Raw genomic sequence first — 12,541 nt, forward strand, 5'->3', positions numbered from 1 at the left:
CCTCGTCGGTATTAAGGTGTGTGTGTGTATGTTCATTTGTTTGTGTGTGTGTGTGTTCATTTGTGTTTGTGCGTGTTTGCGTGATTTGGGTATGTTTGTACGTGTGTGTTTGTTGCGCATGCACATTGCCTGCCAGCTTGTACATCACGACCCCGTTCGTTCCTCACGCCATGCCACCTCCCGTTGCCCCAACAACACCAACTTTACTTTGCACCAGGGGCCTCTGACCACCCCCATTGGCGGTGGCATGCGCTCCCTGAACGTCGCCCTTCGCCAGGAGCTCGACCTGTACGTCTGCCTCCGCCCCGTCGTCTACTTCACAGGTGCGTCATGAAACCGCGGGCCAGCACGTGCCCTGCACTTTTCAACGTGTTAGTGCGTGCGTGCGTGCGTGCGTGTGTGTGTATGTGTGTGTGTGTGTGCTTCTCGTTGGCTCCTGCGCGTCTTTCACACACACACTCTCTCTCTTCGACGCACTGACTTGCAAACGCACAAAAACACACACACTCACACACTCGCACACTCACACACTCACACACTCGCACACTCAAACACACACACACTCATTTTTCGTGGGGTGCAGGCGTGCCCACGCCTGTGCGCAAGCCCGAAGACGTGAACATGGTCATCTTCCGCGAGAACACGGAGGACATTTATGCCGGCATTGAGTTCCAGAGCGGCACCCAGGACGCAAAGGACCTCGTTGCCTTCCTCAACGAGAAGGGCGTCGGTAACAAGGTGGGGGTCGTGCCCGCTTCCTGGCGTGTTTGGCGGCTGGGGTTGTGTGTCGTTTGTTTGGTAGGTGGCAACACACTGAACACACTGAACACACTGAACACGCTTGCAGCACCTCTCCTCTGCTCACCTTGTGCATGCATACATCTGTGTGCGTCTGTTTGCGTAGATTCGCTTTCCCGAGACGTCTGGCCTTGGCATCAAGCCTGTCTCCCAGGAGGGCACGTCCCGCCTTGTTGAGGTGCGATGATCGTTGGTGAAGACATGCCTCTTTCTGTTTTTGTTCTGGTTGTTTGTGTTGCGACAAGCGTGCATTCACGCATAGTCCCCGCCTTCCCCTTTCACACACACACACACACACACATTGCGTTGACTGACTCGCATTCTATCACACATCATGACGAATACACCCCCATCCGCCCCCTCCCCCCTGTTGCAGGCTGCGATTGAGTATGCGCTTGACAACGGCCGCCGGAGCGTGGCGCTGGTGCACAAGGGCAACATCATGAAGTTCACGGAGGGCGCATTCAAGCAGTGGGGCTACGACGTCGCCGTCACAAAGTTCCGCGACCAAGTGGTGCGCCCTCCTGCTTGCCTGCTTGTTTGCTTGCTCGTTTGTTTGTTTGTGTGTGTGTGTGTGTGTGTGTGTGTGTGTGTGTGTGTGTGTGTGTGTGTGTGTGTGTGTGTGTGTGTGTGTGTGTGTGCGTGTGCGTGCGTGTGTGTGTGTGCGTGTATGTGTGTTGCTCTGTTTGTTTGCTGGTTTTGGTTCGTATCTGCATTGCTTGCATGCATGCATCCGCACATATGTGCGTGTGTGTGTGCTTTAACTGGCTCGCAGTCAGTGCCTTGTGTTTCGTTGATGGACCCTCACCGCTCTGCTCTGCGAACACATGTGGCGGCTGCAGGTGACTGAGCGCGAGAGCTGGATCCTGGACAACTACGAGCAGGGCGTGACGGACGTGGTGGAGAACTGCAAGGCCATTGAGCCTGGCTATGACATGATGACCGACACCCAGCAGCAGACCCTCCAGGTGTGTAGGTGTGTGTGTGTGCGTTGTTTGTATGGTTGTGTGTGCGTTGTTTGGATGGTTGTGTGTGCGTATGTGATCATATGACACACAGTGAATGTTGTGAAGTAGCCATTGCGCTTGTGTGAGTGCGTGTTTGGATTTGTGTCCCTTTCGGGATGACACACACACACACACACACACACACACACACACACACACAACACACACACGCACACCATTTCCTGACGCGGCATTGCGCAGGCTGAGGTGAGCGGTGTGCTTGAGGCCATCCTGCCGACCCACGGCAACGGCGCATGGAAGTCCAAGCTCCTCGTCCGCGACGCAATCGCCGACATCTCTCTCCAGCAGGTGTGAACGCACGGATGGCGTTTGCTTTGTTTGTGCACATGTGCACCGTTCGGCTAGGTCTCAACGCACGCACACACACATACACATACACACACATTCACACACATCACACACATTCACACACACACACACACCACTTGCAGGTGCTGACGCGCGCCAAGGACTTTGACGTGATTGCGACGATGAACCTGAACGGCGACTACCTCTCCGATGCGCTCGCTGCCCAAGTTGGCGGTATTGGCATTGCCCCCGGCGGCAACATCAACTACAAGACCGGTCACGCCATCTTCGAGGTGCGCCCGGGCGTTGGTTTATTTGTTTGTTTGTTTGTTTGTGTGTGTGTGTGTGTGTGTGTGTGTGTGTGTGTGTGTGTGTGTGTGTGTGTGTGTGTGTGTGTGTGTGTGTGTGTGTGTGTGTGGCTTTGTGTGTTTGCCTTGCGTGTGCGGGGTTCATTGTTTCGTTGCAGTTGCGCCAGCGATCTGTGCTGTGATATTCAGTTGAGGTGACGACTCACGCACACACACGCACACGCACACACCTTCCAGGCCACGCACGGCACTGCGCCCAAGTACGCCAACCTGGACAAGGTCAACCCGGGCTCTGTGATTCTGTCTGGTGAGATGATGCTGCGTCACCTCGGCTGGAAGGAGGCAGCAGACCTGATCCTCAAGTCGATGGACACTACCATCGCCAACAAGACAGTCACGTACGACTTCCACCGCCTCATGGACGGCGACAAGACGCTCCTCAAGTGCTCCGAGTTTGGCGAGGCCCTTGTCAAGAACATGTAAACCCGCCACAACCCACCGCCCGCACATGTTGCAGCTGTCGCACCTCTTGCGCGTTTTGCACGCCGGTGTCGCAACTTCGCTGTATGCTGAGTCGCCACACCCTTGATGTTTGTTGTCCGTAACCCGCCAAACACACATCGTTCACTCTCATTGTTGTTTTGTGCCGTCGAACAAGACATGGTTGTCTTTTCAAATGGAAAAATACACGCGTACACGATCGCCGTGAAGTCAGGGCAGCCAGTGTTAGTTGATGTGATGACAATTCTCACTTAGCAAACCACGTCAGATGATACACACTTGCTGCTAGGTGATCCGCATGCCTTTTCTTCTCATTTGCAGCTTCAAGTACTTTGAGCTCACACTCCACAAGCAACCACTTCAGTTACAACGCCCCACACCATTGGCACATGATTCAAGTTGTTGGTTTGTGGCTTTTGAGAAGAGCCAAGTTTACTCGAGGCGTGCCATCAGCACAGAGGACAAAGGAGGCGACGCACAGCCAGCGAAGGAAACAAGGCCGGACAAGCCCAAAGAGCCACCACAGCAAAACCAGAGCTCTTCCGTTCAACCGTACAGCGAGAACGGACACAAGGCACACACACGCAACCTGCGGCGGTGTCGAGTATGTACACGAGGAGCAAAGAGAGGGGCGAGGGAAGGGATCGATAAAAGAGAGAGATAGAGGGGAGGGAGACAGGGGAAGACCACATATGAGGCAAGTCGTGGGAACAAAGGGTTGGCTCGCTTAGCCGCCGAAGCCGTAGAGGGTGCGGCCCTGGCGCTTGAGAGCGTAGACAACGTCGAGGGCGGTGACGGTCTTGCGGCGAGCGTGCTCGGTGTAGGTGACGGCGTCACGGATGACGTTCTCGAGGAAGGTCTTGAGCACAGAGCGGGTCTCCTCGTAGATGAGGCCGGAGATGCGCTTGACACCACCACGGCGAGCGAGACGGCGGATGGCGGGCTTGGTCACACCCTGGATGTTGTCGCGGAGGATCTTGCGATGGCGCTTGGCACCACCCTTTCCGAGGCCCTTGCCGCCCTTGCCACGTCCAGACATGATTTGAAGTTGGTGTTGGTTGGTTGGAAGAAGAGGAGGAGTCTTGCTGGCTTGCTTGGAGTGCTTGGTTGATTGCAGTTGAGAAAATGAATGTCTCTGCTTCAACTGTCGCGCTTGTATCCGCTGCTGTGTGCTGTGCTGTGCTGTGTGCGCAGCGCGGACACGAAAGAAAATTGACTAGGACCATTCACCAACATGTTTGGCGGGCAAATAGAGAATTTGTTTTGTTTCGCGCCAACGTCCAAAAAGACACCGTCTACGAAAATTCGCCCTTTCTTTCTTTCATTAAAGGGACAACTCCCGCGCCTGTGCGAAAGCCACACAAACCAAGCACTGGCGCCGTTGCACCAAGCACCAAGCACCAAGCACCACCTCTTCGACGGATGGTCGGGGTGATTGTGGAGTGTGCCTGCCTTTTCGGTTCATTTTCATCTGCTGCTATCCAATCAAGTCTCCGGACCCTCAGTCGCCGCTTCACCCTCCTTCTTCCAACCCCCCCAACAGCTACAAGCAACCATGTCTGGTCGTGGCAAGTCTGGCAAGGCCTCCACTGGCAAGAGCAAGACCCGCTCCTCCCGCGCCGGTCTGCAGTTCCCCGTTGGCCGTATCCACCGCCATCTCCGCCAGGGCAACTACGCCCAGCGCATCGGTGCCGGCGCCCCCGTGTACCTCGCCGCCATCATGGAGTACCTCGCCGCTGAGATTCTCGAGCTCGCCGGCAACGCTGCCCGTGACAACAACAAGCACCGCATCAACCCCCGCCACATCCAGCTCGCCGTCCGCAACGATGACGAGCTCAGCAAGCTCCTCTCCGGCGTCACCATCGCCCAGGGTGGTGTCCTCCCCCACATCCACAGCAACCTCATCCCCAAGGGCAAGGGTGGCAAGAAGGCCGCTTCCCAGAGCCAGGAGTACTAAGCATCTCCATGTCGCATCTGCCGTCATGCCTTTTGCTGCTCCCTTGTAATGTACTTGAACCTTCCCCCTTTTCTCCCCTGTTCTGACTGCCTTTGATCTTCCCCTCTTTTTTCTTCTCTCTTTGATGATGAACTGTGATATTTGACTGTGTGAAGTGGCGGGTTGTTTCTCTTGTACTGTATGAGCAAGCGACCTGGAGTTGACGCCCCTCGACGTTTCTGCTTGTTGAGTGTGGACTCGCTTCGATCGCAGTGCTCCGCCCGTCTACTTGCCTTTCTTCTCATCACCAGTGCCTTTGTGTACTTCTTGCTTGCCAGGCAACTGTATTGCCTTGGTGTGACTCAAGAGTAAACTGTGGCTCTGACCACCAAATCAACTTATGTGTGAAGTGGAGTCAAGGACAAAAAGAGCGCAAATCCATTCCCGCTTCTTGGCAACAAGCAAACAAATTGTACCCACGTCCTCACTGGTCGTCGCATGACATGAATGACAACGTTGAAGCAATCGATCCATCTCTCAACTACGCCGGCCACCATGACAAGCACCACCAATGCCGTGTCAACCTCTGACTCGCTGTTCAAGAAGGATCTCAGGGCCTTACTTGACAAGGGGAAGCTCACAGATGTGGTGAAGAACAAGATCCTGTCCATCGCAGACAACACATGCGGCGACACGGCAGAGTGAGCTGCGAATGAGTTGGATATTGGATGAGAGCATCAAGTGCCAAGGAAGAGAGAGAGAGGGGGGGGGAAAGGGGTGTGATGCAATGTGAGCTTGGATCGATTGAACGAGCGACTTTTGCGTTGAGCCGCATCCTCGCCGATCTGCTTGCTGCTTGCTGCTTGCTGCTCAGACTTGAAAGTGTGATGTCACCGCCGACAACTGTGCTGCCACTGACAACTGTGCTGCCACTGCTGCACGCCTGCTTTGCTTGCCCTCTTGCCTGCTTGATCGGTTTACAGTTTCATTGGCCTCCGCCTCGGGGTCCATGGCGCAAAGTGCGTGGCCGAGGCCATGAAGGCCAACGCATCCGTCACCAAGCTCTAGTACGTGTGCAGCACACTCACAGACACAAGTGCACACGCCACTGGCTTTTGCTGGCTGTCGTTCAGCCTCTCCGTGTGCCAGACAGCGCCACCCTGCTGGAACCAATCCATCTGGCTGCATACGCACATATGAGTGTGTTGCCTCACCCCTTGACATGTTGCCGCTTCTCGGACTTGTGTGTGATATCAGCATGAGCATGAGCTCCATCGGCGATCAAGGGGTCAAGGCGATTGCAAAGGTTCTGCAGACAAACAAGACCGTCCAGAAACTCGGGTACTGTGTGTGTGTGTGTGTGTGTGTGTGTGTGTGTGTGTGTGTGTGTGTGTGTGTGTGTGTGCCTGTGTGAGGTGTGTGTGTGTGTGTGTGTGTGTGTGTGTGTGTGTGTGCGTGTGTGTGTGTGTGTGTGTGATTGGCCACATGAGTCCTGCTTATCTGCACACATGCTCTCTTGTAACCCATCCCATGGATGTGGTGCAGGCTGTGGGGGAATCGCATCTCAGATGACGCTGCAGGCGATTTGGTCCGAATGCTCTCCAGCAACCACACTCTTCAATCCGTCAAGTACGCTTTTGTGTGTGTGTGTGTGTGTGTGTGTGTGTGTGTGTGTGTGTGTGTGTGTGTGTGTGTGTGTGTGTGTGTGTGTTCTTGTGCCTGTGTGTGTGTCTCCCTTTCTCTCCGTGTCCATGTGTACACCAATCTGTAGCTCATGAGCCATTCACATGTTCGTCCATCCAGCCTGAAGCAGAACAACCTGACAGGTCAAGGTGTCGCCATGCTTGCGGACGCCCTCCGAACGTCACCACTCGAGGCTCTCGTGTATGTGTGAATGTGCTTTTGGATGTGGCCGTGCGTAAATGCGTGTTAGGTGTGTCAGTCAGCCAGCCTCTGTGTGTGTGTGTGTGTGTGTGTGTGTGTGTGTGTGTGTGTGTGTGTGTGTGTGTGTCTGTCTCTCTCCATCTGTCTGCCTGCCTGCCTGCCTGCCTGCCTGCCTGCCTGCCTGTTTGTCTGTTTGTCTCTGTCCCTCCCTGTCTTTGATGTGCTACGAGGTGACCAGCATTTGCTTTGCGCATGTGATCTTGCCTGTGGGCGGGTGCAGGTTGGAGAACAACTCGGTCGGTGCTGCCGGTGCCCTGGCGCTGGCCGACATGCTGCGCTCCAACACCGCCCTCAAGCTGCTCGAGTACGTGTTTCAAAAGAGTCAATACGATGTCGGTGGTGTGTCGTGTGGTAGATTGTGCCGGCTCGCGCAAGCACACGTTTGGACGCACCATGCAAACTGTTGTAAGTGCTCACGCGCACGCACACGCACGCACGCACGCCTGTATGTGGATTGCCATCACCATGGTCGCTGCTTGCTGTCCAACTGCAGCCTGTCCAAGTGCAAACTCAACGCCAAAAGCGGCGCGGAACTGGCAAAGGCGTTGAAGGAAAACTCAACGCTGGAGACTCTTCGGTACGCAACTCTTCAGACCATGCTTGTGCCTCGCTGCTGCGTTCTGCCCCTGCACACACACACACACACACACACACACACACACACACACACACACACACACACACACACACATGCAACCCCCCTCCCCTTTGCACAGGCTTCGAGTGAATGGACGCAAAGTGGCGCAGGCGTTTGCTGCGCATCTCCCGCCAGACCGCAACATCCAACTCAGCTGGTGAGTGTGGGGTGCGTATCTGAAGCCATGTATGTATGTCGTACATGTGTGTGCGTGTGTCTGATGCCACTCATTCACCACCACCACCACCACCACCACCACCGTCGCCACAATACCATGTGCCAGGTCTGACCGCGAGCAGGAAGCATTTCAGCGGCGCTTCAACAACGCCGAGCCCGGGATTGCTGATGCCGATGACGACGAAGACGAACAGGAGCAGGACGTGAGTATGATGCCCTGTACTCCTGGGTGTGCGTGTATGTGTGTGTGTGTGTGGGGGGGGGCACGTTGTCTGTGAGTCTGTTTCTTTGTCTTTCAGTGTGTCTGTCTCTTTGTCTTTCAGTGTGTCTGTCTGTCTGTTTGCAACACACACACACACACGCACACACACACACACACACACACGCACACACACACCCTCTCCATTGTGAACGTGAACACATCTGCCGGGACGAATGCTTGTGTTCACTGTCTGGCTGACATGTCCATGTTGCACTCGCTGCACGTGCTGCTTGCAGGCAACGCTTCGCTACTTCAGTGAAGTGAAGGCGATGATGCGTACCATCGCGGAGAGAGGAGACATGCAGATGGCGGCACGGGCCAAGCTCATGCTTGTGGGCGAGGGCCGAGCAGGCAAGACGACGACGCTGCAATCGCTGATGGAGCAAGACTTCAACAAGAGCCAGCACTCCACCCTTGGTGCCGCGAGCCAGGACATGGCTGTCACCCTCGACGCGATGGAGATTTGCCAGTGGAAGGTGCGCTGCTGTTCACTCCTACCTGCTTTGTTTCAGGTGTTGTCAAGAAGTCTGTTTGAGAAGGGGGTGTTGAAACGGTGGCGCCGCGACCTTCACTGCACACACAGACACACACACACACACACACAGACACACACACACACACACACACACACACACACACTCTCTCTCTCTCTCTCTCTCTCTCTCTGTCTCTGTCTCTGTCTCTCCCTATCAGGCGGTGACGGCGAACATCTCAGAGGCGGCGCGGAGTCTGAGAGACACGGCGCTCGCACAGCGGCTGCACGCGCACAAGCAACGGCTGAAGAGGGAAGCGCGCGATGAAGATGGCAGAGCTGATGCAGGGCATGAAGGCACAGATGAGGGTGGCGATGATGGCAGTGAAGTGTGTGGTGGTCTGGGTTTGTTGCATGCAGATAACGACGCGGCAGTTGGTGCATCCACCGCGAGTGCGCACGTGAAGCAAGGTGACTCAACTCGCCCGTTGTCTGACAAACACAATAGCGATGGTGGTGGTGAGCAAGCGGAAGGAACAACGGGTGCTGTTGCGCAAGCTGTGGTGGACGAAGAGTTGGAGAAGGCGATCAAAGACCTCAATTTGGACGCGACCATCGGTGAAGAAAACGCGCGGGTCACGTTCAAAGTATTTGACCTGGGCGGCCAGTCCACCTTCTACATCTTCCACCCTTTCTTCCTCACAGAGTGAGTCCAAGTTGTGTGCGTGTATGTGTGCGTGTGTGTGTGTGTGTGTGTGTGTGTGTGTGTGTGTGTGTGTGTGTGTGTGTGTGTGTGTGCTGCCTCCTGTCCACCGCCACACCTTCCCTCACCTGACACCCTCACCACATCCCCACCCTTTTGCTCCCCCACCCAACAGGTACGCGGTGTACCTGCTGGTGTTTTCCATGGAGGACCTGCTGCACCAAGACGAGAGCAAGCGAGATGAGACGTGGGAGTTTATGGAGCACTGGCTCTCCTCCCTTCACCTCCACGCCAAGGGCGCACCCGTCCTCATCGTTGGCACCTTTGCTGATGTGGTCAGCCAGCGGAAACAGCATGAGGCCATCTCCCGTGACATCTACAGCCGCCTGCGGCACAACCCCGCTTTCCCTGGCGTCGTCCACAACGACAAGCATGGTCTGTGGTTCTGGCCCGTCGACAACACCAAGTCCATCCGTGATCCCATGATCCAGGACCTGCGCCAGACGATCTCCTCCACAGCACTGGCGCAGGAGTACGTGAACCAGGAAGTGGCTGTCCCCTACCTCCATCTCTACGACAAACTGATGGCACTGAGCAAGGACGACAAACGGCCGCTGCTGACGTTTGACGAGGTGGTGGACATTGCGTGCACGTGTGGGCTGCGCACGCGTGACGAGACACGGGCCTGCCTCCAGTTCCTGCACCTGTATTCCATGGTCCTGTACTACGACCACGTGCCAGGCATGGAAGATTATGTGATCCTGAGCCCGCAGTGGGCGGTGGACACGATGACGCGCGTCATCCGCAACTTCGACCTGCATCACGACGTGCGGGATAGCGAGGCGAGGGCCGTTGGTGCGCAGCTGTGGGACGACCTCGTTGACTGTGGCATTCTGCACCGCCGCCTGCTGGACGTGCTGTGGAACGACGTGCACAGCAACTTGGTGATGCCGTTCCTGCGCCTCATGATGCAGTACGGGCTGTGCATTGAGTATTCTCCACCCAAGCTGGTGGGTGGCGACACTACAGCGAGTAGCGGCCATGCCGGCCACGGTGCAGCAGTAGACAACGCCAGTGTCAAAACCGACACAACAGAGCAAGAACAGCAGTACCTGGTCCCTGCCATCCTGCCGATGACGATTTGTCACAATACCAGCACCATGGCATCCGTGTCGCTGAGCACAACAGCAGCACAGCAGGCCAACCCATACGCTGGACACGAGGAGAAGACGGCCTACGTGGCTTTCAGCCTGAAGCAGTTCAAGAAGGCTGCGAGCGTGCAAGTTGCTGGAATCAAGCACGCGACCTTCCTGCCCGAAGGACTGTTCACGGTGGTGCTGGCCCACGTGATGGCGCATGCGCAGCACGGCGCATCTCAGGCGCCCAAGCTGAGCCGCACCCACGCTGTTTGCTTCATGGAGTCGACTAAGCTTGAGCTGCAGCTTGTGCCGGCTGTTGGCGGCATCAAAATGAAGATCACGAGCGCGCAGCCGCGCGCCATGCTGCACATGCTGCATAGCACAGTGCGCCAAGCCGTTCACCGGCGCTACCCCGAGCTGAAGAGCAGCCTGTTGGTGCCATTTGACGACAAGACGCTGCTGTTCTTTGAGGATGTGCTGCACCACCACAAGAGCAAGCAGGACATGTGGGTGGACGAACAGCTGCTGTCGCTCGATGATCTGGTCGCCAAGTACGGCTCTCTCTTGCCCGTTCTCGGTCTGCAGGACAAGTACGACGTCTTCATCAGCTACAGGTGAGTTGTGTGTGTGTGTATTGCGCGTGTATGTGTATGTGTATGTGTATTGCGTGTGTATGTGTATGTGTATGTGTATGTGTGTGTGTGTCGCTGCAACCTACCACCACAACTTCCCCTCCTCACGTCAACCTCCATCACCACAATACGTTCACCACAGGCAACGCGCCAACAGCGGGCTGGTGATGGCGCTGCATCCCTTGTTGGAGCAGCGCAACCTGGTCGCGTTCCTGGATGCCAACAACCTGGAGACGGGCCTCAACTTTAAGCTGTCGTTCATGACGGCGATTGGGCTGAGCCTGGTGGCCTGCCCCATTGTCTCTGCGGGTGCTCTTGCGCGCATGCAGACACTGAACGAAGACGATTACTGCGACAACGTGCTGCTGGAGTGGATGACGATGCTGGCACTGCAGTCCCGGGCACATCAGCTCGCTGGCACGATTCGTCTGCGTCGTGTTGTGCCCATGTTTGTGGGTCGCGCGTGGCACAACAGCCACAGCACAGCCGGTGACCGTACCGCTGCCAACGAGACTGCAGGTGACTCGCTGCATGGCATTCGCGAGCTGGCGATGACCTTGCCAGATGTTGTCAGCAAAGCGACAGCCACAGCCCTTGACCAGTACTTCACGCAAGTGCTGCACGTGCCGCCACCACAGCAGCACGCCACGGTACGAGCGGCTGTGCTGGCGCTGTTTGATATCGACGCCGTGGTTGAGTTTGGCGCTGCTGGTGGTGATCGTGCACAGCAGCTGCGCGTGCACGCAGACACCATTCGCACGGTCGTGGCGTCTGCACGGGATACCGGCGTGCAGAGGGTGAGGACGCACGTGCGTGCCTGTGTGTGCCTGTGTGTGCCTGTGTGTGCCTGTGTGTGCCTGCGTGTGTGCATGTTCATACCCCATCACTCACGCCATAGCTCCTTTGTATCCTGTCATTCTCCTCTGTCCATGTTCCGCGCAGGCACCACTGCAACAACAACAACAACAACAACAACAACAACAACAACAACAACAACAACAACAACAACAACAACAACAACAACAACAACAACAACAACAACAACAACAACCACAGTTTGACCCAGAGTTCAAGGCGTGGCTTGAATCAAGCAAGCTGTATTCACACGTCCACGCCACATTCCTGCACCTTGGTGTGGTCAGCTTTGACCTGCTCGCCATCCTCGTAGAGTCTGGTCAGGTGTCATGCGAGTCCCTGCATGCAGCCGGTATTCGTCTGGCACCGGCGGCGCTGCTGATGAAGCGGTTTCAGCAGTGGCAACAACAACAACAACAACAACAACAACAACAACAACAACAGCAGCAGCAGCAGCAGCAGCAGCAGCAGCAGCAGCAGCAGCAGCAGCGGTCGCTTGCTGCGCCAAAGTCGAAGATGTGTGTGCTGCTGTAGAGATCGAGACTTGCACAATTGCGTGCGCATGCGCTGTGTTTGGTTCTACACCCAAGCCGTTTGTCTGGTTCCAGAGCTCCTTTTTTTTTTGGGGGGGGGCAACCTATTTATCTTTATTAATGCAACTGTGTTGACGTGAAACACGCTCTTATATAAACAACGCTCCTTCGTAATGGCACGCGAAAACATGCTCTCACTGGTGTCTCACCTCTTGGTGTCATTTCCTTCATGCACAATCCGGCACAGCTTCGTGCAATACCCGCCCTTGCTCAACAGCAACCAATTCCTCATGCACACACACCTCAAGGTCGCTTCGAGGAAACAAGC

At 55.9% G+C, this 12,541-nt stretch overlaps 4 protein-coding genes across 4 annotated transcripts in view; 3 read left to right on the forward strand and 1 right to left on the reverse strand.

Annotated features, from left to right (window-relative positions):
* Positions 1–3,130, forward strand: part of PTSG_00673 (isocitrate dehydrogenase) — a 3,988-nt gene extending 858 nt beyond the window's left edge. The window contains exons 2-10 of the mRNA XM_004998084.1: positions 1–16; positions 218–323; positions 584–738; positions 905–976; positions 1,175–1,312; positions 1,641–1,766; positions 2,007–2,114; positions 2,258–2,407; positions 2,660–3,130. The exon at positions 1–16 is cut by the window's left edge and continues 212 nt beyond it. Of these exons, the coding sequence (XP_004998141.1) occupies positions 1–16; positions 218–323; positions 584–738; positions 905–976; positions 1,175–1,312; positions 1,641–1,766; positions 2,007–2,114; positions 2,258–2,407; positions 2,660–2,905 (1,117 nt within the window). The 3' untranslated portion in view covers positions 2,906–3,130. The remainder of the gene's footprint in view (positions 17–217; positions 324–583; positions 739–904; positions 977–1,174; positions 1,313–1,640; positions 1,767–2,006; positions 2,115–2,257; positions 2,408–2,659) is intronic.
* A 192-nt stretch (positions 3,131–3,322) lies between these two features.
* On the reverse strand, positions 3,323–4,040 carry PTSG_00674 (histone H4). Its single transcript, XM_004998085.1, has one exon. It carries the CDS (start codon positions 3,960–3,962, stop codon positions 3,651–3,653), a length of 312 nt encoding a protein of 103 aa, XP_004998142.1. The 5' UTR covers positions 3,963–4,040; the 3' UTR covers positions 3,323–3,650.
* Positions 4,041–4,259: 219 nt separating this feature from the next.
* PTSG_00675 (histone H2A) lies at positions 4,260–5,256 on the forward strand. Its single transcript, XM_004998086.1, has one exon. The coding sequence runs from the start codon at positions 4,479–4,481 to the stop codon at positions 4,878–4,880; it is 402 nt and encodes a 133-aa protein (XP_004998143.1). The 5' UTR covers positions 4,260–4,478; the 3' UTR covers positions 4,881–5,256.
* Positions 5,257–5,310: 54 nt separating this feature from the next.
* Positions 5,311–12,377, forward strand: PTSG_00676 (uncharacterized protein). The gene is made up of 14 exons (XM_004998087.1): positions 5,311–5,560; positions 5,843–5,926; positions 6,117–6,200; positions 6,405–6,488; positions 6,663–6,743; positions 7,024–7,107; positions 7,297–7,380; positions 7,520–7,597; positions 7,724–7,820; positions 8,116–8,355; positions 8,573–9,057; positions 9,230–10,807; positions 10,968–11,622; positions 11,768–12,377. The coding sequence occupies exons 1-14, from the start codon at positions 5,367–5,369 to the stop codon at positions 12,212–12,214; spliced, it is 4,275 nt and encodes a 1,424-aa protein (XP_004998144.1). The 5' UTR covers positions 5,311–5,366; the 3' UTR covers positions 12,215–12,377.
* Positions 12,378–12,541: the final 164 nt, after the last annotated feature.

Source organism: Salpingoeca rosetta, assembly GCF_000188695.1.
Source record: "Salpingoeca rosetta unplaced genomic scaffold supercont1.2, whole genome shotgun sequence".
In the NCBI taxonomy this organism is placed as follows: Eukaryota; class Choanoflagellata; order Craspedida; family Salpingoecidae; genus Salpingoeca; species Salpingoeca rosetta.